Source organism: Lygodium microphyllum, chromosome 18, assembly GCF_053477565.2.
Source record: "Lygodium microphyllum isolate KBCC chromosome 18, Lygodium_microphyllum_v1.1.10, whole genome shotgun sequence".
Lineage (NCBI taxonomy): Eukaryota > Viridiplantae > Streptophyta > Polypodiopsida > Schizaeales > Lygodiaceae > Lygodium > Lygodium microphyllum.
In genome coordinates, this window is record NC_141152.1 from 8818922 (window position 1) to 8844117 (window position 25196).

Here is a 25196-nt window from a genome sequence, read left to right on the forward strand (position 1 = left end):
TTTATTGATTAGTGCCTCCATCAATCAATGCATTTGAAATACAGCATCATTCTATCCATACACTAGTCTCTGGGCTTTTAGGGTCTAGGAAGGCGTTAGCCACATCCACATCTACTTCCTTCATAGGTTCTGAGGCTCTGTTGGACTTTGTTGTTGTTAGGGAAGCAATCCGTAGGCCACATCTTTGAGTCAAGATGCTTTTGAATTTCTTTCGGCAGCTGGGAGATAGCATCAACAACTATCAAAACGTTAAGTTTGGTTTAAAAGTATCTAGGTTTTTTACCAAGTCATATTCTTTTATGGGATCCATGAGCTTCTCTAGCCTGCTAGGGAATGGGGCTATACCCATTTTCATCTTTCCTTTTTCTTCTAGCAATGGCAGCATTGGCACTTCCTCTGTTTTTGGAGGTGCTTCTGTATCATCTATCTCATGGATCTCTAATCCTGTTTCTGGACTCTCTATGACTCTCTGTAGCACTGCAATGCTATGTACTGCATTGTTCTATCCTCTACTGCTTTGTCCCTCTGTTGGCAGGTCAAACTTCACAGTCTTGGCAAGGGAGTTGTCTTCTTTCTAGATAACTGGTTCCTTCTGCTTGGCGCGTGTGATAGTGACAACTTCTAACTCTACCAAATTAGATGCATGCTCTTGTGCCTTCTGCTGGCTATTAGTGGCATTGGCCTTTACAGGGGCTGGACTTGGACAATCCTTTACAGTGTGGTCTTCTCCTTTGCATTGGCTGCATAAGGGCTTGTATTCCATAGATCTTCTAGGGTTTGGACAATTCGGTGAGATATGGCCATTTTCTCCACATCTGTAACATTCCACCTCGGATCTCTAACCACCACTAGACTATCGTCCTCAATAACTTTGAGAGAAAAATCTCATTGGACGAAATTAAGACCAAACTTCCTAGGCTTTGCTCCAATGTCCTACGTTGTCATTTTGGATTCTAGTAAGTTGAATCTTGCATTTTCATCTTTTTGTCTTCATTCATGCATCTCTTTCAAAGAGCAGATATCCTCTGTATGGTTCTTCCATAAATAATAGGAACCAAAGCTCGAGGAATGGTTGGTTTTCGGGTACATTCAGTGGCTAAATGTCCCGCTTGATGGCACTTTTCGCACCATGTATTAAACGTATCACATCTCTCCCAGCTCCTGGGGGAGTGGATATATTGGCAGTATTCACCTTCAGCGTCTGTAGCTACTCTGTAATCACATCCATAAGCTCTTTCTTAATACTTGCGACTGAATTGGATAAGTAGTCCTTCAGATTTTCACCTCTTGAAGTACTTGTAGTAGGGTTTTGGGAAGCTTCTGTAATTATTGCATACATTGGTTGGGTTGATCCAGAGGGTCCTCTGTTCTGATCTGATTCAGAGCTCCTGTTGAGACTTGAGGTTATTGATTCTAGTTGGTAGGGTTTCACTGTTGTTGAGTCACCATTGGAGGAACTGTTTGAGGCCAATGTTATTGTGATTGAACCATCATTTGAGGCACTGCCATCTGCGGTGACCACTATGGATTAGGTACATTGTACTACATCACTATTTGCATCTAGGAATAGGGGTAGGGAATTGTCCCTGGGATTGCATTTGGTAGGTATACCATTGCTGGCATGGGAGGAGGTAAAACTCCTCTTCCTATAGTCATTGATAACCTTGCTTCAACTTCGTCATACAATCTTGCATCTTCCACTGCAGCTTGCAGATTGACGAGTTTTCTCAATTTCACGAATTTGTGAACTTCTAGTTGTAGACCTCTAAGAAACACTCCTTTTTGGATACCCTCATCCAAATGATGGTTAGTCCATCTCTTCATAATGGATTCCATTCGCGAAACATAAGGTTCTACTCTTTCTCTAGAGGACTGACTTAAAAGTGGCGGAGAATATCACTAACCAATGCTCAGAGGTTCTGGCATTGTTAGCCACACATGCTACCATAAACTCTGTTACATGAAGATCAGGGTCTTCATTGTACTCTCCCTTAAAAATTGGCAATGGGACTACATTTGCTGGCATGTCATCAATATTTCCAGGACGAATCTCATTAGGAAGGGGACCTTGAATCACCATGGGGACTTTTGTAAAGAGTACTTTTAGGGCGTCAAAAGAGGCTTCTACTGCAAGCTCGTTCTTGCATTCTCTCTTCTCACGTATCTCTAGACTCGTTCTAATGCTTGCCTCTTAATTGCGTCATTCATCAGGGGGTTTGCTCCAACCACTTAGTCTATACTCAACAGAATAAAATCAGAGAGGGCTTCAGTCTCTTGAGGATTCTCTTGCCAACATCTCTGAATTCGGCTTTCAAACCACTACAAAGGGGAAGATATTCCGTTTTGAAAGTATCAAAACTCATTCTTGTTAGGATCGTAGTTGCGCCATCATTATAATAATGCCAACTTTTGAGGGTTTCAACAGTGTATGTTATGAAAAACACTCTGTCTACCAACTTCCAGTGGGTTGCTAATTGGACAAACAGAAGATTGTCAGTGCACCAAGCATCTCACGTATCTTGCTGTTGAGCATCCACGAACAAATTCCAACTCTTTTCTTTCTTGTTTTCGTAAACTTCCACTGACCACGACTCCTAAAGCTTCTTCACGATCTCCCACTTGATGATGTCTGGAAACTTCTCAATGAATACCAAATCTTCCATGGATGGTCATTCTCTCTGTTTCTACCCTTCAGTTTGTTCCCAAACAATTTGCCACCAAGATGCAAGTTTCTGTTGCTTCAACAGGAAGAGGAAATAGTCCACCACATAGAGCTTGCATCATGATGGTAATATGTTTACGCCATTGTGGGATAAACTTCTTGTATAAAGTGGCTTTGGCAATAAAAATCTCCAACTCTTCAGTGGAAGAAGGAACTTTGCAAGCATCCATTGAATTCTCCTCTTCTTGGAAATGCTATTTCCTTCATTTTTAGCCTCTTCTGATGCTTGTTGATGGCAAGTTTCCTCGACTGCGCACCAAAAACATGAAGTCCCAAGAGAGACACCAAGGAAAAGAGGATTCTATTATAAGAAAATCTATCTTGTAACATCAACAAGCTTTTATTTTATTCTTTTGATGACCAAAACAAGAAAAACAACAAATCTTCACGCAGCATCATAGTAGATATCTCCCACGGATTTGATAGAATCAACCATAATCTTCAACATCTTCAAAGAATCCATCAATAGAATAAAGAACACAAAGGAATACACCACTTTTGAATGGAAATCAATCACATAGTATTCATCTTCATTGTCTTCATAGTTTTCTCTCTCAATCTCTCACAGTAAATACATTGTTTTGATAGAATTGGCTAGCTCTAACTCTCATTCTCTCTCTCTCTCTCTCTCTCTCTCTCTCTCTCTCTCTCTCTCTCTCTCTCTCTCTCTCTCAATAGTACATTATCTCCTCACTACAATACTCAAGAATGGCACTTAATAATCCTTCTTAGGTCGTGGATGCACCTCCCAAGAGGTATAGGAGGTATGAAATGGCACCAGAGCCACTACAGTGTCTCTTCATAACTCACTATTGTCACTGTCACTTCAGTCTTCAGCAGCTGCTTCTTCCATTTATTTTAGCTCTCTTGAACTTAGATTCATCCTTTCCAAAAGTTAAAAAACTTTCCCAAAGTTACACATACATTCTATAGAACACTTACAAAAGATCTACAAAACAGAACAAAACATGAACAGAGCAGAGACAGAGGCTCTACAGAAGGTCTACAGAGGGCTACAAAAGGTCATCAAAGAACATTCTATAGAACACTTACAGAAGATCTACAAAACAGAACAAAACATGAATAGAGCAGAGACAGAGGCTCTACAGAAGGTCTACAGAGGGTTACAAAAGGTCATCAGAGAACATTAGATCCTTCTAACTCATACCAAAACCATTCCAAACTATCAAAAACTATTCAATAAGCTTTCAAAAGATTTCAACCTTTATCAATCATCAATCCATGCTTCATACAGAAGAAAATCAAAACAAAACAGAAACTAAACAAAAGGTATTAGAATCAATCAGAACCTCAAGAGAACCTATTAGAACATCACAGAGCTTCATATTTCCACACTAAGAATCATCATGAGCTTCCAAAACATAATCAATATAATCCAAAACACTCTCAAACATTCCCAAAAACAACCATACATCACTCAAAATCCATCAAAAATCAACCATTCAGACCTCAAAAACAACAAAAATCAGTCTTTTTCCACTCTCAACACTTACATTTCATGTCTTAAAATGTACATCTTAAAATGTTTATTTTGACATAATGTAGATCCTCATATTTTAAAGTGTGTGGGTAGGTGTTCTCTATATAAATGTCATAAAAAACTCCACTATTTCAAAAGCATATATATATATATATATATATATATATATATATATATATATATATATATATATATATATATATATATATATATATATATATATATATATATATATATATATATATATATATATATATATACGTACAAATTTTGCATATAAAACCAAATTATTACACAAACTCAAATAAAAAATACTAAGACTTCGTACGCTACATGAGACTCAGAGAGAGAGAGAATATAGAATCTTCCACTCAATGTCTTAAAACCAGTGTAGAAGATAATAAAATAAACATAGATTTAAATCCCCATATTGTTGATATCTTAAGATGTTGATATCTTCCATTTCATGTCTTAAAATGCATATCTTATAATGTTTATTCCAATCTAATGTAGATCCTCATATTTAAAGTGCATGGGTAGGTGCTCTCTATATAAATCCAACATTGAAAACTCCACCATTTCAAAAGCTAAGAGAGGGAAACACACACACACACACACATAGAGCTACTTTCCATACTCAAATGTATGCAATATATCACCCTATCCATTTGTTTTCACAGAGAGAGAGAGAGAGAGAGAGAGAGAGAGAGAGAGAGAGAGAGAGAGAGGTATCTCATCCACTACAATCTATTTATTAGAGCAAGATAGAGACAAATATGTGCTCTCCCTCCCCCCCCGTTTCTCTCCCTCTCTCTAACCAACCAACCAACCTACTAACAAAACTAACCAACCTATCGACAAAACTAACCTACTTCATATCGTATATAAAAGAGAGAGAGAGAGAGAGAGTCCATAACTAATCAATCAAATTTTCTTCCCCTCCTCCCTTCCCTTCTCTCCCATACCCGATTTATTTATCAATTAATTAAAATTAATAAAACCAATAATTATTAATTAATCTCTCTCTCTCTCTCTCTATCCCCATACTTGTGTCAAGAGAAAGAGAGTCTATAATTAAGTAATATTCAATTAATTAATTATTAATCGATCAATAAAACTAATAATTAACCAATAATTAATAATCTCTCTCTCTCTCTCTCTGTCACTCATAACAAACATAAACTTACTAACATACATATGCAAGCTTACTAATATAAACTTGCTAATAATTATTATTATTATTATGATAAACTACTAACAAACCAAATAAACACACACACACACACACACACACACACATATGCATATGTGTATGTGTGTGTGTGTGTGTGTATAACCACTCAATCATTCTAATTTTCTCTCCCATACTTGATTTATTTATCAATTATTTAAAATAAAAAAACCAATAATTATTAATTAATCTCTATTTCTTTCTCTCTATCCCCACACCTGTGTCAAGAGAAAGAGAGTCCATAATCAAGTAATATTCAAATAATTAATCAATAAATAATAATTAATAATTTCTCTCTCTCTCTCTCTCTCTCATAACAAACATAAACTTACTAACATACATATGCAAGCTTACTAACATAAACCTGCTAATAATAAAAATTACGATGATAAACTACTAATAAACCACACACACACACACACACACCCATCCCTAAACTAATAACATAAACACCATATTGAAGATGAGAGACCAGCAACCCTAGACAACAATTGTAAAAAACCACCCGAAAGACCAAAACATGCACAAAGAGCAACATCAACCAAAACTTTAGTCAAAAGCGTGCTCTCTCTCTCTCTCTCTCTCTCTCTCTCTCTCTCTCTCTCATATACGTCAATAAAAAATCAACCAATACTAATAAAAAATCACTAAACTAAATAAACAAAGTAATCATTAATAAATCAATTATAAATACTTAACTAACAAAATACTTCACTAAATAAATATATCAAAACAAACAAATATAATAACAATCTCTCTACCTCTCTCCACTAATAAATAAAATAACCAAACAAAATTAATTAAAACCAAATCAATCAATCAACTAATAATAATAATAAATCATAAAACTAAATAAATAAAGCAATCTTCAATCAATCAAATATAAATATCTAAATAATCACCAAAATAAATTAACATATAATAACACACACACACACACACACACACACACTCTCTCTCTCTCTCTCTCTCTCTCTCTCTCTCTCTCTCTCTCTCTCTCTCTCTCTCTCTCTCTCTCTCTCTCTCTCTAAACTTAACTAATTTATATACCACTTTATACATAAACATAAATTATAAACATAAACAAACATCAACTAATAATAATAATAATAAAGACTAAGCCAACAAAACAATTTACTACATAAATATGTACAAAAATAAACAAATATATAATAACAATTTCTCTCTCTCTCTCTCTCTCTCTCTCTCTCTCACTCCCAATAATAAATAATCACTAAACTAAATAAATATATATTACTTTATAAAAATCACTAAAATAAATAAACAAAGTAATCATCAATCAATCAATTATAAATACTTAGCCAACAAAATAATTCACTAAATGAATATACCAAAACAAACAAATGCAATAACAATCTCTCTCTCTCTCTCTCTCTCTCTCTCTCTAATATAATGAATAAAATAACCTAACAAAATTAATCAATACCAAATTAATCAACCAACTAATAATAATAATAATAAATCACAAAACTAAATAAATATAGCAATCATCAATCAATTAGATATAAATATATAAATAATCACCAAAATAAATAAACATATAATCACACACACACACACACACTCTCTCTCTCTCTCGCTCTCTCTCTCTCTCTCTCTCCCTCTCTCACCCCCCAATAATAAATAATCACCAAACTAAATAAATATATATTACTTTACAAAAACTCAACCAACACTAATAAAAAATCACTAAACTAAATAAGCAAAGCAATCATCACTCAATCAATTATAAATACTTAGCTAACAAATAAATATAATATAAATCTCTCTATCTCTCTCTATACTAACAAGCAAAATAACCTAACAATATTAATTAATACCAAAGCAACACTAATAAATAAATATACCAAAATAAACAAATATGATAACAAATTCTTAATCTCTCTCTCCACTAACAAATAAAATAACCTGACAAAATTAATTAATACCAAATCAATCGATCAACTAATAATAATAATAAATCACAAAACTAAATGAACAAAGCAATCATCAATCAATCAAATATAAATATATAAATAATGACCAAAATAAATAAACATGTAATAACACACACACACACACACACACACACACACACACACACACACTCTCTCTCTCTCTCTCTCTCTCTCTCTCTCTAAACTCAACTAATTTATATACCACTTTATATATAACATAAATTGTAAATATAAACAAACATCAAATAGTAATAGTAATAGTAAATACTAAACCAATAAAATAATTCACTAAATAAATATATACAAAGATAAACAAATATATAATAATAATTTCTCTCTCTCTCTCTCTCTCTCAATAATAAAAAATCACCAAACTAAATAAATATATATTACTTTATAAAAAAATCAACCAACACTAATTAAAAAAAGCACTAAACTAAATAAGCAAAGCAATCAATCAATCAATTATAAATACTTAGCTAACAAACAAATATAATAACGGTCTCTCTATCTCTCTCTCCATTAACAAACATATATAAACTAACAAAATTAATTAATATCAAATCAATACTAATAAATAAACATACCAAAACAAACAAATATAATAACAATCTCTCTATCTCTCTCTCCATTAACAAATAAAATAACCTAACAAAATCAATTAATACCAAATTTGTCAATTTACTAATAATAATAAAAAATCACAAAACTAAATAAATAAAGCAATCATCAATCAATCAAATATAAATATATAAATAACCACCAAAATAAACAAACATATAATAGCACACACACACACATTGTCTCTCAACTCAACTAGTTTATATACCACTTTATACATAACATAAATTATAAACATAAACAAATAATAATAATATACTAAACCAATAAATTAAATCACTAGATAAATTATATATGCAAAAATAAATATACATATAATAATTTCTCTCCCTTCCTCTCTCTCTCTCCCAAGACACGTGGGGTGGGGGGGGGGGGGGGGCAGACGGATGGATGTGCTAAATATTTATCCTCTCTCTCTCACTCACTCACTCACTGACTGTCACTGTCACTCTCACTCATTTATTCTCTCTCACTGTCTCACTCATTTCACGCGCGCGCGTGCGCACACACGTGACACACTCTCTCTCAAGCTGGGCGGGCTGGGGAGCGGGGGGCCAGACGGACAGGTGGGCTTTGCAGATGGGGGAGCAAATGGACGAGCGAGCTTTTTGGGGCGGGGCAGTGTGGCGGTGGGCTTTGGTAGAGGGGCCACCGGCCAGGGCTACAGCCTACCGGGCGAGAGAACGGGGCCCACTGACTCCAATCTCCCGAGTCCCACGCCTTCTTTCCTCCCCCGACACGCAATGACGAGTCGACGACGATGCACCGAGCCTAGTGGGCTGGCGGCCCCGTCCAGGCTCCCACTCCCGCACCCTGACTAACTACCCACAGTGCTGCCCTGGCTGACGACACGCAAGGCCTCCCTCGATGGACGACACGTGCGCCCCTCCTGACGACACGAGAGAGAGAGAGAGAGAGAGAGAGAGAGATTTACCAGTCTGTCGGTAGGCAGGAGCAGCACAAGCATGCAGGATCAGTCTGTCGCCCACACGAGCAGCAAGAGCAAAATGCGGGCAGGATTAGGATGGTACAATAGGAGAGTGGATTCAGTGGAATCTATCAATCAACACCACACCTGGTCATAATAATCATGAACGTCCTTTCCATAGAACACCCGATTTAATTTTGCTTCGGTGATAAAAGGCAGGTTCTGAGGTTTGGAAACTTTGTACATCACCTAAGGTACAGATGCATCGTGATTCGTCACACTGCAAGTCCGGGAAAATTGTCAAAAGAACTTGCTGATTCTGCCTGAGTATCAATCGGCACTTTGATGAATTGCACTCTCTCACTGTGAGCTGTCCGTCTACTGCGCACATCCCCATTCGCGCGATCGTGATGAGTCTTTCTCACAAGCTTACCCTCTTTCTCTCATCACCACTCTTCCTTTGCCTGTACAGGCTCAGCACGAATGCGAAAGGAGACTGCATTCCCCCATCTGGATGTAGCGTCGCTCTGGCTTACTACAGAGTGACGCCGAATGACACAGTGGGTGACTTGGCCCTCCGCTTTGGCACGAGCAGCAGCACTATACAGCAATACAATAACTTACTAGACATTGACAGCATTCTGGCAGGCCAGATACTTTACATTCCTTTTCCATGTGGCTGCACTGAAGATCAACTGGGTCACTCTGTACTCTATGCAGTTGTTAGTGGAGATAGCGTGGACAACATTGCGCGCCTAAAATTCAAGAATCTTACTCGCCCCGAATGGGTTCTCGCTGCTAATAACGTTGACCCGTTCAATTTACCCGTGCATACTGTCTTGGATATCCCTTTGAACTGTTCATGTGGGAATCCAGATGTAAGCTCTCAATATGGTCTGTTTGCAACTTATGTGGCACAACTGGGTGATAATGCTTCAAGCTTAAGTGCAACCTTTGGTATTCAAGCACAGATTCTTAGAAACTACAATAATGGTTTGGATTTGGACCGCCTGACAGCCTTTGAAGATATTATTTTTGCTCCTGTAAAAGGTAAGGCATCGAACTATTTGCTGTTTGATTATCTTTTCATTGATTCCTCTTCTTGCCGGACAATCTTTGCAGTTAGTGTTTCCACGAGGCAACTTCTAAACAATGCTTAGTACACGATTCAACTTCCTAACGCCCAGGACAACCCACCAAAGAAGAAGAAGAAGAATCCTATCCTATTTGGTGGCTGAGAAGAGGGCTGTTTTACCACTGAATGTAGGGTGTTTGGTTCCACTGGAAAGTTGCATTTGTATGTTGTCCTTAGAATAATGATGGAGCATGAATGGGTTTTTGCTTGCATGTCTTGGCCCGTGACATATGGATAGTAATTCTATCAAACTTTTAACCTTGGATTATTTGCTGAAAGGAAGTTTTACTAGAATTTATTTGTCAATTGAGGCATAAGACTTTTTGAGGACTCATGCGAATGCATAACCTGTGGGAGCACTCATACAGGGATGTAGGAAGGGTGTCTTCACTGATTTATTTCCTACATCTATCTAGAATCGACAGAATGATTCGACCTCCTACTCGTTGTTGAGACTTGTGGGCACACCACCATATGCATCATGTTATGGCACCAGAGGAGAGAGCTTTTGCAAGGTTTGTCTAGAGGGGAAGCAACATTGTACCGCCTTTCGTAGATGGTTGATGACTATTCTTGTCAGATTTACTCCTTGCTTGCAAGTCGGAGATTTAAGTTTGTAGAGGAGTGAGCCTTGTTTAAGATTGAGGTAGGTAGGCAAGTGAAACATATTAGGGGTGAAAATGGTGGTGGGTTTATCGATTGGCATTTCAGAGTTTGTGTAGGGGCAGATGCATTGGCTGCCGATTCATGAGAACTCATTTTAGCGCCTCAGGCGTGTCCACCTTAGGAGGACTGAGCAGCCACTCTTTTGGTCACTTTGCATTTCTCTCGTATGGTGGCCACTTTTGAGTTGTATCCACACACACACACACACACACACACACACACACATATATATATATATGTCCTTGGGTGTGAGATCCTTGCTCTTGCAAGTGGAGAGAGGCTGCTATATTTTTGGTTCCTCCTTGCTACAGTGGTGGCTGTTGTATTTGCTTTGGTTGCCCTCTTATGGATGAAGTTCTGTTGCTTTCATTTGTCTCTATATGTTCATGTGTTGTGCTTCATTCTGCTTTATCTGGAGCCCATTTCGGATTGGGAGTAGCAAAACACAAGGGCATTTTCAGCCTTGGTATATCTAGTGGTGCCCAAGGTCTAATCATCTCTACTTGTAAGATAGTTGAGGTGGTTTTGGATGACCTATAGGATATGTACGAGCAACAATTTTCTATGAGGGTTGTTCATCCTCAAGGCTAGCTCTATTCCTTCAATTATAGTTTGGATGAGACCATGCAGTCCTTCCTCGTGTAGATAAAGGTTATCCATGATGAGTTGGTGACTTTTGTGAGAGTCTTTGAATGCAGAGCCTCGTGCTCAAGCAATCAGTTTGAAGTTGCTCTTTTCTTGTTTATGTGATCCCTTATGGTAGGAGATTCAATGGGACACATCTCTCGAAGCCACAGCTCCAATGTGAGACGGTGAAAAAAAGTGCAAACCTCAATAGGTTCTAAAGCTTGGTCCACACTTGTCTCCAGTATGTAACTCCTCCAAATCTACAAACAGACTGCTGTCACTGCAAGTAAGGAAGAATAACATCAAGGATGTAGCATTGACTGTGTTCCATACATTAACTTGATCTTGTGAATCTCCATCAGCAGGGGTAGCACTTGGGCAGGGAATGGGTTGGGAGACAAAGGTCCACATCTTGTAGAGTCAAGAAAGAACTTGGCCTTACTATTTGGTGCCAACCAACATTTGAGCATCCATAATGAAGAAGTTAGAGGCACAACTAAAGGATAATGATCATAAAAGGTGAGAGATGAATGCAAATACAAACTGCTGAAGCAAAGATTACTAGGCTAGAGACAAAGATATTGAATGTGCAATGAAGATGTACAAAGGAAACTTTTAGGTAGGCAAAACTGGAGAATGCTTGCCGAGTTGTAGGACAACAATTTGAACGATCTGAAAATCATCATGTGGATCTGACCTAAAATGGTTGTCATACTTGACATATTATTGTGTGCCTCGATATGGAGCTAGACACATGCTCTCAAATTTCAATACCCCCTCTTAGCAATAGATTGGGGAACAAACAAGAACGAGAATGAGCTAATGGGCGAGGTCACAAATGAATATGTACAAGAGGAGGGGGTAATGAAAGTGGGCCCCCTCTTGACCAAAGTAATGATACAACTCACAAAGGCCCAATTCCAACTCTGTAGAATAGGTCTCTAAGGCTGCTGAAAGGGAAAAGCCTTAGAGAGAACATCCATTGTAAATGGCAATGGCCCTCAAACTGTTTACGTAGTTATGCATAAGATGACCTTGTGAATTCCGAGATGTCGAGATGATCTTGGGAATTTGAACCTCAAACTTTGGAGCTGGCAAACTTTCGTCATTTGAAAATGGGAGAGAGGAAGATCCTGTCGAGTCTCTAAAATTAAAGGCGTGTGTTAACACAAAAGTATAATGCATCTTGGCCTAATTTTACTCCACAAAAACAATCCCAAAAAGATTTATTAATAAAACAAAATCCATTATTCTGTTTTTAAAGTGAAATTATTATTTTATTTCAGTGTGACAAATGTCCAAAAATCCCCTAGAAAAGGATGTGTTCCTCAGTCTTGCTTTATCAGCCATCAGCCATCTCACACTCCTCTAGCAAGGCATGCCCTCATTTAGAGCTGTCCCCGGCTTGAAGGACTTGCCACCCTGCTGTAACGCTGTTGGAGGTGCCCCAGCAGCCCTCAAATTTGAAGGGTACCATGACTTTTCTTTTTGAAGGGCAAAAATGAGTCTGCACTTCAAAAATGATGGCTAAAAATAAGGGTTAACTTTCATTAGATAAGTACATTTTTTATGAGCATTTCTAAGTTGAAGGATGCTTTTTAAAAGTTTACTTCAACTTTCATATATTGTAGTATAAGAGTAGAATAGTCGAATCCACATATAACACAAGTAAAGTTGGATTAGATTATATATGCACTTACAAATTGACTTAAATAGACTTTTTAAAGCACTTACAAATAGACTTAAATACATGAAAAAGAGAGAACATGTATATTTGATATCATATAAATTTAGGTAAGCTGCCAAAAAAAATGTTAAAGATCATTACAAAAAATTTCTATTGTCGTAGTACTCATAAGAGGGCATGTACATTGCATATCATATAAATTTAGGCAAGTTGCCAACAAAATGTTAAAGTGATTACAAAAAGTTCTTGTACAATGCCCATGACATAGTATAATATCCAAAAGTCATTGTTGTTACTTCTTATGATGCCCCTAAAGCTTGAGTGCGTCTCACCTTCATATTTTTCCATACCTCAAAAATCAAATTCCAATCTACTTCTTCCAAGTTTTCTGGAGAAGAAAGAGACATGAACATGAGCATATCTAAAGTGGTGAGAGATAAACATGATCTCTCATCACTTTTAACACGATTCTGTTTTGAAAACCCTCTTTCACAAGCAGCTGAACTTGCAGGTAGGACTACCACAATCTGCCATAACTTGTACAAAGCAGGAAACATTTGCATCCATTCTATTTCCCCACCACATTGTCTCCAAGCTTCAAGAAGTCCCTTTGAGGGATAGGATTCAAAGAGATATAGAACAAATCTTTGCAACTCACCTTCACATTGCTCGGGCTGAATTAAAGACCTCTCTCCTTTACCAAATTTCTCGCAAAGCTGAGAGAGATATTGTCGAACTGATTGGCCTCGAATTTGTGGATCTTTGGAATAGTTTTTAGGAGAAAATAGCTTTGCTGCATTGAACAAGTGATGATCTTGAAACCTTTCATCAAAGTTGATTATCAACCTCTGAATAAAAGCCTTTGCTAACCATGTACATTCGTCAAAAGTGATCTCTTGTGCTTTTCCCACTAATGAAGTGAACTGCAACACATGTAGATGTATAACACCTTCTTTGTCTTTCACTGAGAACAATCCATTGTTTGTTGCCTTAATGAAGCTAGTTAAGTACTTAGATCCATTTGCAAATGTATCAGTCAAATACCAACCCTTCAAGAGATTGATAAGCACATCTATCTCTCTTCCAATCATTGTAATGTCACAATCATTTTCCTGAAATTTTTGGCTCAATACATTAGTTTCTTTAAGTAAATCTGCCATGAAATGAATAATAAATAGCAATTGAAAATTTGTTGCTTTTTTATACATTGCTGGATACTTTGTCTTCCAACATTCCAACAATATAGGCAGCACTTTTACCAACCTACAATGACAAAACAACTAAGTTTTAAAAAAAACAAGAATAAAATTAGAATTAATCTAATCTAAAGCTAATAACTAATCAAATGTATACCTTTTCATGACATTTCCACGCGACAACCATCTCACACCATGAATTCTCATTATCTCGTAATTTCTTGGTAAAAAGGCAAGCATGAGCTTGCTCACTTCGGCTCTTCGAAGAGACGAATTTCCTATCCATTCTCGAACTTTGTTAGCAAAGCTATCCACATAGCTAATCTCTGCAAAGCATTCACATGTATCTTTAACTACAAGTGCTTCCTTATGGGCAATACAATGTACCCCAAGCAAATGTGGTACATCCTTGCAAAGCTTTGCAAATAATCCAGATCTTCTTCCAACCATAGACGCAGCACCATCCGAGCCCATAGCAACCATCTTAGAAAGTGGAAGATCTAATTGATGCAGCACTTTCATAATGCCTTCATACATGGATTGAGCCTTTCCATCATCAATACCAATGAGTTTCACAAAGGAGGTTTTAGGAGAGCCTACACCACCATCCTTTAAGTATGTGATATAAAGGATGAGATGCTTCTCAAACCTTCTATCCGTGCTTTCATCTACAATGATAGAAAAAAACGGACTGCGCCCAATCTCCTCCTTAAGTTGTTCCCAATATACCATATACATGGCTGAGAGAAAATCTTTTCCAGAGGATGGATTGATATAAGCTGAATACTCGCAAGAAAGAGGCATGCTAGGAGTTTTCATATACATGAGAAATTTACATTCATCTTCAAATGCTTCTAAAGACATGTCCTTTATGGCAACCCTATACATGATTTGTATAACACTAATAATTCTACACTTCTCATTGTCTACCATAAGTTCCACATGCTTTTCAATATGCTTTACATTTTCACCAGCCATAAAGCTTTTGCGCTGAACTGCTAACTTATGCGACTCGGAGGCATTATGGATAGCCAATGCTTGCTTTTGAATGGTAGTGCTACCTTTTCCTCCAAAAGGATTTGACATGTTCAATGAAGTGCAAATTGAGCACTTCACTCTCTCCTTCCCCTCTTCATCCAAGATTGAATAAGACCAAGGATAGAGAAGCTTCCACGAGGATACATAGCTACGAACATATACTCTCTTTTTCCCATTAAGAATACCATTTGCACTTTCATTCTCTAAACATTCTGCATTTGGAAAAGTAATCCCAATCTGCTCAAGCAATCTTTGACGCTTATCCTTTTTAGGCCTTCCCATCCTAAAATAACATATCAACAAGACTTTAAAACTAACATGCATGTAGCACTTGATATGCATACATCCACTCCTTTCTTTACATTTTGATGAATTTAATAGTGTGGATGAAGTTGTAGAATAGAGAGCTACCATTAATAAATCATATTCACTTAATATCACATAAAATAGAGCAAGCTTACCTATTTGCTTACTTATATATACAAAAAATAGCACAAACACCCAAAAATCACACCAAAACCTAAAAAGTGACATGAAACTAATTAACATATGCATCTAAACATGCATTCAAATTATCAAAAAAAAAAATAGCACAGCCACCCCATAATCGCATTCAAATAATGTATTTAACTGAAACTGAAGCAAGTTAATTCTATATTACATGTATCTAAACACAACTCAGAAGATCAATGACTTGAGTAGAATCAAAAATCACAAGTCAAAAAGCTTGAAACTAAAATAAGCTGATTGTAGACATGCTTGAATATGGAATAAATTGAGGTGTTAAGCACACATTTTTTTTTCAATGTCTTATACAATTGCCACAAAGAATAGCTAGCAAATGTAATAAGATAGTTACCATATTCAATGCATGCTACATAGTCTACATTGTTCAATCTATGCCTAATCTTATCCATGGCAATACCTACCAACTGGCAATCATATTTTGTAATGCATGGACTTGCATTGAGAAGGAACTTATTTCTATGTCTCTCCACACAACTCTTCAAGGAGCAATTAGCATCTCTATTTACTAGCATAGGTATAATAAAACCATTGCATTTGTGATGAAAACTCTTCAAGTGGCAACTGTGGTTTCTAGTGAGTCTTCAGTGCTAACACCTTGCATTTACCACCACGTTTAAATGTGACTCAACTAGAATTTGTGGTTAGGAAATCATTATTATGTTCTCTTTCATGGGATTTGCATAGCAAGATAAATTAATTCAAATTTCACCATCTTTATTTTCAGCATAGCAAGATAAACATAGCATAATGACTACAAAGCAAGATAAACATAGCACAATGACTACAGTACAGCTCTATTTCTGCATTATAATCTATTGTTCTTGCTCATCCAAATTTGCAGGTTTCATTTCTATGATTATGATATTACAAGACAGATTATAACCAAGAGATTCACCAATGCTTGATAGATGGCACTCCCAATAAGGACAAACACACACAAATTTGCAAAACAAAGTTTCAAAATCCTAACCCAATTTACCTTATCAAATTCGACAATACTGGACTTGGAAGTTTGATGACTGGAGAGGTAGAGCTGAGTCTCCAAGATCAGGTGGCAAGTCGAGTTGTGAGAGAGAGACTTGGGGACTCGGGAGCCCAAGCCACAGCCTCTAGGGCCCAGGCCGCAGCCTCCAGGGCCAAGCGAGAGAGAGAGGGGGAGCCCAGGCCACAGTCTTCAAAGCCCAGGCCGTAGACTCCCAGCCGCCAGCTGAGTAGAAGCCTCCAAGGGGGAGCCCAGGCCGCAGCCTCCAGGGCCCGAGTGAGGGGAGAGAGACAAAGCTCCCCCTTAGGCCGCAGCCTCCAGGGCTCGAGTGAGGGGAGAGAGACAAAGGGACTCCCGAGTCCCAACCACAACCTCCAGGGCCGTCTTCACGGGAGCGAGGGCAGGGGCCACTGGGCCAGTCCGCCACGGCAGGGGCCACTGGGGAGAGAGACAAAGGGACTCCCGAGTCCCAACCACAGCCTCCAGGGCCGTCTTCAGGGGAGCGAAGGCAGGGGCCACTTGGCCAGGCCGCCACGGCAGTCTTCAGGGGAGCGAGCGTGGCGGTCTTCAGGGGAGCGAGGGCAGGCCGCCACGGCAGTCTTCAGGGGAGCGAGGGCTGGGGCCAGTGGGCCACTGGGCCAGTCCGCCACTGGGCCAGTCCGCCACTGGGCCACTGGGCCAGTCCGCCACGCAGGGGCCACTGGGCCAGACTCCAGTCCGCCACGGCAGGGGCCAGGCTCCAGTCCGCCACGACAGGGGCCAGGCCCGAGGGGTCACGGCGCACGCCCTGCGGCCCTAGAGGCTAGGGATTACAGGGGCCTTAAAGGAATCAGGGCCCAGGCCATACTTCAACGAGAGGTAAACGGTAACAGGTTCCAGAGTCCAGACTCCATACTTCAACGAGAGGGCTTCAAGCGAGACTCGAGAGGCTTTAGAAGTTCAGCCCTCAAGGCTCAAGGACATTCCAGCGGCCAGCCTCCAAGCTCCAGCGAAGAGCGAGAGGGAGACTCGAGAGGACTCAAGTCTCAGGAGGAGAGACTTGAGAAATTAGGAGGAGAGGACTTGAGGAGGAGAGACTAGAGTCTGAGACAGTGAGACTTGAGAAATTAGAAAGTGCCCGCTGATGAATGGCCCTTGAGGCTTGAGGCTTGGCCCTTGGGCCTTGAGGCTTGGAAGTTGGCCCTTTAAAGTTTAGGTACCGACTCCACATGGCACAGGAATTTAAGGATTTTGGAAGGTGGACAATAACCAAATTTATTATTTTGGAAGGTGGGTGACAGCCTACAGGTGTACCGTGTACCCCATAGTAGAAGTCTAGAACTTAGAATCTAGATTCTAGAGACTAGAACTTAGAAGTCAGGATTCCAATTTCCAATTTCCAAATCTAATTTTTCAAAATTAAAATTAAAATTAAAATTTATTATTAGATTTTAAAATTTTATTTGAAGGGTGTCTTCGAAATGCACCCTTCTTTTGAAAAGTGTACTTGTTTTTTACATTTCTCTCTGAAGGCTGATTTTATTTTTCAACTTTCCTTTGAAAATTCATAAAAGGTTTAACACTTCAATTGTTGAAGGTCATTCTCATGAAAAGCGTTTTTTTTGAATGTCACATAAGTTGTTAGGCTTCTAGAGAAGGGTTAAAACCCCTTTGAAGGGCGTTGCAACCTTCAAATTTGAGGGCTGTGCCCCAGCCTTGCTGCTGCCATTTTCGAGCAACCAAAATCATGGCATGTATTCAACATTAAATTGTAGTGCTTTAATGCCTAATTTTTCTCCTTAATAACAGCCCCAGAAGGCTTTATTTGTATTTATTGACTTTTGTTTTTCACAACAGGACCAAGGCCCAAAAACCCCCGTTATAAGAACATGTTGTGGGCATCCTCTCGAGTCTCTACCCCCGTTCATTTTTTCACCCCTCCTCATCAGTCACTCTCCGTCTCCATCGGCTGGGGACCTGCTTCTCACTGTTGTCACAGATCTAGGAGCTGCCTAGCCAGCCACCATCTCTCTTGGAGGCTCATCTTCTGCAGACGACTTGGTTTTCTGCATACTATATGCTGCATTTTTTATCCTGGTGGCCACCTAGCTGATCAAGGTCCACGGCAGCATTTGCCTTCAGCCCTAGTAGCACTTGTGTTTTGCTGATTGGAGGCATCCTACCAGCTGTCGACACCAGATTTCTTGCATTTTGAGCTCCACCCAGGCATACCCTACAGCCATCCAGCTTGCTGCACACATTCGGAGTTCTGACATCATCATATTCTCATTCTTTGCATTTTTGTTTTAATGTTGCTGGACCTGCATATACTGCTGCCATCTTCATTTGGAGGATTCCCATCACCATCATCGACACTCCTTTGCTTGAAAGACAGTGTCTCGTTCCCTTCACAGTGCAGCTCCCTTCATCGGTGCTACTGCCTAGTCAGTCATTAGGAAATCATAGTCATCTACAATTGATCAATGCCATCGACTCATCTCAGCTCACTTCAGTACGGATCTATGAGACACGGAACCACAAGGCACCTTGTATTCATTACATTGTACATTACATTCATCTGTCGAGTTTTTGAGTTCATTCCCTGTCTTTCATTTTACTCCACACACACTATGTTTCCTTTGCGAATTGTATTGTTTTTTCACATGGTATTAGAGCAAAAGTGCCTTAAGAGCTAAAGATCTTCATCCTTTGTCATTCAGCCTGGTTCAGTGCCCTCACTGATGCTTTGGGTTGCATGCAGGGACTGATCAGTTTGCTTTGTATCCAGCATTCTATTCAGATTAGTGCAGTTCTTTCTATCTATTTTTTGCATTTATATCACTCTCTCTCTCTCCCTGTTTGTGTTCTTCTTTCATTGTGCACTCTTGCATGGTATCATTGCCAAAAGAGAGGACTTGGAGGTTCTAAGAAGAGGAGACCACACTCTACTTGCTGTTTTGTGCAGATTTGTTGCAAAGATTGCAGATTTTGTGCATAGTTCGAGCCTTCTACGACATGTGCAAAGCATCTACATCCTGTGTTGCAGCAGTGTAGCTGATTTCTCCTCTGTCTAGGAAGCCCAACGTCAAAATACAACAGTTTCTTATGTGTTTTGTAGATATCTTGAAGGAAGTATTTCTGGTTCGGTAGGTTTGATGACATCGATGAGGAAACTGACAATATTCTGAAGATTGATGTTCTTTGTCAGTCAAAACTTTGTGAAGATAGTTCTGATTGTCAGATCACAAAGATCAACATGAAGAGGACTGAAGACCAGAGCCCCAGTCATCTAGAGACTGTCACCCCGATAGGCCCAGAAGAATGGACCAGTCTCAATCACCACCAACTTCTCTATATGTTTCAAATAGGAGGGCTCCTATAGAAGGACCGCACATGGCCATTCTGGCGCGCTTTGTGCATGTGCTTCCTCTCACATTGCTCAAGAAGGATTGACTTGATGGCACCAACTACTCCCTTAGGTCTTGCAAAGTGGAGTGCATATTGGATACCTTTGATCTATGGGCTTTTATGACTACTTCAATACCCTGTACCTTGGAGGATCCTTGTATTGGTTCTACTATTGACTAGGCAGCTCTTTGGGATTAACTCAACTCTCGAACATGATCTTTTCTCTTTATGAGCCTTCCAGGATTTAGTTCTTGTTCTTGTTCATCGTAGAATAGGGACCATATTGTGAAGAAAATTGCTAGGGTTTGCATTGAGGAAACACAAAGTGTATGACCATGACAGAAACACAAAGAGACAGACACAGACATAGAAAGCAAAACCCAAAACCTAAATGCAAAACTCAAAACTCAAACCCTAAATGCAAAACTCAAAACTCAAACACAGGAACTCAAACAACACGAATAGAAGAAGGAAAAGAAGAACACAACTCTGAAGTGAATGAATACTACAAATGAATGCAAGAGTGTACAGATACTCAAGGGCATAGTAGTGTGTCACATGATCGTACTCAGCTCCCTCACCATACAACCCTAGCCATTGCATTATTTCACAATCCTACCCCTCACAATCCTATACCTTTACACGATCCTACTCTCCACCAACCCTATCCATCAATCCTACATGATCCTACTCTCCACCCAACCTATCTACCAATCCTACATGATCCTACTCTCCTCACCAAACGACCCTAGCCATTGCACTATCACTATGCCACCCAACCATCTTCACATAATCAATGACAAATAATCCTACCATTGTATCCACCATCCTACAATTCCACAACACTATTATACCATCCACATAACCAAGTGGCATGGCTACAAGCACTACCCTAGCCATGAGTGAGTCACTATCCATAAGCCCCCAAACTATTGTATCATACATCACCCCCCAACCACCATGAGGGAGTCACTATCCATAAGCCCCCAAACGATTGTATCATACATCACCACCCAACCACCATCACATCTTGGCCTATAATGCATACACAGTTATTCCTTTCAATAATACTATAGGTCTATAGCCAACATATGATCATGAGTGAGGACTTTGTATTCTTCACTGTATTCTTGCCTCTTAAGGTCAACACTCCATTGGACCTTTTTTTGCTTATGTAATGCACATCTATAAATCACCCACACCTCCAAGCATTCCTTGGAGAAAAATTGCAATAAAAATGGATGCTATGTTTTTGAGAATTCTAGGATATTCTAATAATATCATTGCTAGGGAATAATCATATTTTATCTATCATTGAAAGCTTTAGTATACATGCAATCCTGATCTTTGGTGATACAAGGTTTCAAGACCACTCGATAGTGATGGCCATAGAAAATGTATGTATCTATGTTATATGTAAGCATATATGTATGTATGTTAGTTATTTTCATCCCTGTGTGTAAACATGCATTATTATGTGTAAGAGTACATATTTAGGTGTAAACACCTTTACCCCACTTAATATATGGAGGGGATGCAACAAATGCAGATCTCAGGAGGACCTAGAGCACCAAATGCAAGCTGGACAGATGACGAAGAGGACTGGCAGTTGTTGCCTGGTGTGGAGGAGCTGTTGCCTGATGGAGGAAGCTATTGCCTGGGAAGATGACACCAAATGCAAGCAGTTGAGGGTGATGAAGATGCTGGCGATGGCTGGAAGATGAGAAACGTGTCAAAAGATGACGTACCAGCGAGACAGTAGGGTTTGCGGGGAGGAACACGGAGTGAACTCAGCAAACATGGAGAAGAGAAGAGAAGGGAGAAGAAACTCTGATGAATGGAATGATTGTGATACAAGGAAACAAGGGTGCCGTAGCACAAGGAAGATGATGAAGACACCTAGGAACCACGAACCGCAATGTCCTCATGACGGGATGTGAGAACAGTGGAGAGGCTGGAGAGAAGAGGTGATGGACTGAATGAATTAGCCGTAAGGAATGAATGAGAGAGCGGCCTATAAATAGACATAGTTAGTCTAGGATGACGCTCGTTTTTGGGGCTGCAAACCCTAAACGCAAAATGCAGAAATACAAACTGCGGGTGAAGGGTTTCTCAACACCCCCTCTCAGGCCCAAAAAGGGAAACAAGAGAAGAGTGAGGTGGAGATGGAATGCTACATGCTGAAGAATGTGCATGCAGCAAGTGCCACTTGGACAGTGTCACTCGTGGAGAAATTGTTCACTTGCCCAAGCACCCTAGTACAAAGATGATGAAAAAACATGCAATGCAGAGGAGGAATGTTAGACTTTGTGTGGTGCCGAGAACCATAAGGATATGCTCGTACTCAAACTTGAGAGTTGGCTCCATGCTGACCAAGTGACCAAGGCAAGAAGAAAAGAGAAGGAAGAAGATGTAGAGGATCCCTAAGATCCAAGATTTCCACCTAAAAGGTAACCTGTAGTAAAGAACAATAGACAGAGTGAATTGGAGAACTCGAAACTCAACCTTGGGAGAGAAGCCACTAGCTCCGTGTATCCATGCTGAAAGGAATATGAAGGCCTCGTCACTAAGTCGCGGCTATAACCTTCAAGGTTCCGATCTAGGTGGTATCTGAAGTTCCTGGGTATCTGTAGAAGAGATGACTGGTTGAAGATAGATACCCCAAGAAAGTAGAGGATAGGTGAAGAACTTGATGTGGAGTAGGTTTTCCCTCTGAGGTGGGAGATGGAGGGACCCCTGCTGAAGTCAAAGAAGTAGATGCCCCCTCTGAGGGCAAAGAAATAACATCTCCCCTCTGAATTCCCCTCTAAAGTAGATAGGGAATCCCAAAACTCATGGATCACGGACTTCGAAATGTTTGATGACGAAGGAAGTATCGCTGGTCATGCCGAAGAAGGTATCTAGAGTGCCAAAGAGCTCCCAGAGGTAGCCTCTTGAACTTAAGTAGTCGAGGGTGGAAAAGGGTGGGGCTCAAAATGGGCAAGAGGTGGGCAACAATCACTGTCTCTCAGTGGAGCGGATTGGGTAGCCGAAGAAGAAGAAGGAGTCAAGCAACTAGTGTCTCTCAAAGGAGCGGACTGAGATGAGGCGATGATATCAAACAATCACTGTCTCTCGATGGAGCAGACTGTAGAATCGTGGGCCGTGGTAGCCACTGTACCTGAAAATAGGTGGGAGAAGATTGCCGTTGGCATTGCGACGATCTCCAGGAGGTCGTAGCGCCAATCGATCCTCCATGTGCTCGAAAGGACTTAGTGTGTATTCGATGCGTCTTATTGCCTTGAGCATAGTACTCTGATAGTCAATGCAGAACAATCTCTATGGCCCAGAAAGGAGAGGTGGCACAAGGAGTGCCTGGTGGAAGACACATATACTTTGGGGGGGTGGGGAGCAAAGGTCGATGCCGACAATCTTCGGTGGGATGACCGTTCGTGCCACAGTAGGAGCACCGAGTAAAAGGGCAATTTGTTGGTGGAGACGCCATGGTACCGGTGTGGTAAAGTGATTGGATTGCCTATTCTATATGGTGTATCTAGTTTTCTCTTCTTGATTAGGCAATCAAGATCAACACCACCGCATGCTCTACTATAGTGTTCTATATCTTGGTCCATGATGGTTCTATGAGATTAAACCCACCTCTTTTACATTGCATTGTTAATTGCACCGCTTAATATTTTTGATCATCGTCTGACTTTAGAGAGTCAGTAGTGGCGAACTCGACGAGTAACCACCGATATTCAGCTAGCTTGACTTTCAAATCATCCCCTTCCTTAATAGAGAATTCTTGACGCTCAAAGTTGAGATTGATGCACCGAGTACGATCTCGGGCCGCATAGCGGTCAAGAAGGTGACTTCAACGCTCTTATGCGAGCGGGAAGTGTTGTAACTGAGAGTGAAACTCAGGAAGCAATCCCTGCATTAGCTCAACATTGGCTATGGCATTGCGGGCTCTCCATTGACAGATGTAGTCCGGGTGAGCTAGTCGAGGGTCCGTGGCATAGGCTCTAGACCAATGGCGAGGTCCCAAAGACCTTGAGACTCAAGCACTTGTTGCATGAAATTCGGCCAAGTGGTGAAATTTGACCTATTAAAACGAGTCTTATCCGTGAAGGCATTCTTGGCCGTTGCAATAGGAGTGGTAGTGCTTGGAGATGGGTAGTGTGAAAAAGTGTAATGGGGGTAAGATGGGGGAGTGGAGTACACTTGGAAATGGATCCTAGAGTGCCCACCAAGCATGCAAGTAGTGTGCAAAGTGGATCCATAGGTAGGGATGGGTTGACTAGGGATGGGCATGGTAGCCGTATGAGTAGCCCATGGTGGAGGTGGGATGGGAACACGTGGAGTAGAAGATGGAAATCCTTACGTAGGTGTAACCAAAGGTAAGTGGGATGATGCACCATAAGCTGAGGATGGAATCCCCTGCGGCTAAGTGGTCATATGAGATGTGAATCTAAGGATAGTGAGGGGGATGCCCATCACAGTCGTCCCAGGTGCTATGGGTGTGCTCATTTGCGGAATGGTTAGAGGCATTGTGTTAAAGGGTGGCATTTCTCCTAACGAAGTACCATGGTGCAAAGAGGTAGAGAATGGGTTAGAGAAGGAGACGCCCATCACAGTCGTCCTAGGTGCTATGGGTGTGCATTCCCCCTAACGAAGTACCATGGTGCAAAGAGGTAGAGAATGGGGTAGTGAGGGGGATGCCCATCACAGTCGTCCCAAGTGCTATGGGCGTGCTCATTTGCAGAAAGGTAAGAGGCACTGTGGTAAAGGGTGGCATTTCCCCTAACGAAGTACCATGGTGCAAAGAGGTAGAGAATGGGGTAGATGAGGAGAAGGTGCTAGGAGTGGAGATGGAAGATCCAACCCCTAGTGTGTGTGAAGCAGATGTGGAGTGTAATCTGAGATTTTGAAAGGATGAAGAGAGATGATCAGGGGTGGAGGTAGAAATAGAAGTTGTAGATGTACCTGAATTCCGTCTGCTTCGTGAGA

General features: G+C 40.2%; 2 protein-coding genes across 4 annotated transcripts in view; one reads left to right on the forward strand and one right to left on the reverse strand.

Annotated features, from left to right (window-relative positions):
- Positions 1–8768: 8768 nt before the first annotated feature.
- The window catches only part of LOC148020560 (chitin elicitor receptor kinase 1-like), a 189890-nt gene continuing 173462 nt past the window's right edge, over positions 8769–25196 (forward strand). The window contains exon 1 of the mRNA XM_087699387.1: positions 8769–10011. Within this exon, the coding sequence (XP_087555513.1) occupies positions 9372–10011 (640 nt within the window). The 5' untranslated portion in view covers positions 8769–9371. The remainder of the gene's footprint in view (positions 10012–25196) is intronic.
- On the reverse strand, positions 13224–17014 carry LOC148020561 (uncharacterized). 3 transcript variants are annotated; one of them, XM_087698339.1, is made up of 4 exons: positions 16818–17014; positions 14430–15593; positions 14295–14339; positions 13224–14065 (listed from the first exon to the last, which is right to left on the reverse strand). In XM_087698339.1, the coding sequence occupies exons 2-4, from the start codon at positions 14556–14558 to the stop codon at positions 13376–13378; spliced, it is 864 nt and encodes a 287-aa protein (XP_087554465.1). In that variant the 5' UTR covers positions 14559–15593; positions 16818–17014; the 3' UTR covers positions 13224–13375. The 3 variants fall into 3 exon arrangements, with proteins under 3 accessions (XP_087554465.1, XP_087554464.1, XP_087554466.1); XM_087698338.1 differs by having other exon boundaries at positions 13224–14188; positions 14283–14339; XM_087698340.1 differs by lacking the exon at positions 14430–15593 and having other exon boundaries at positions 13224–14188; positions 14283–14339.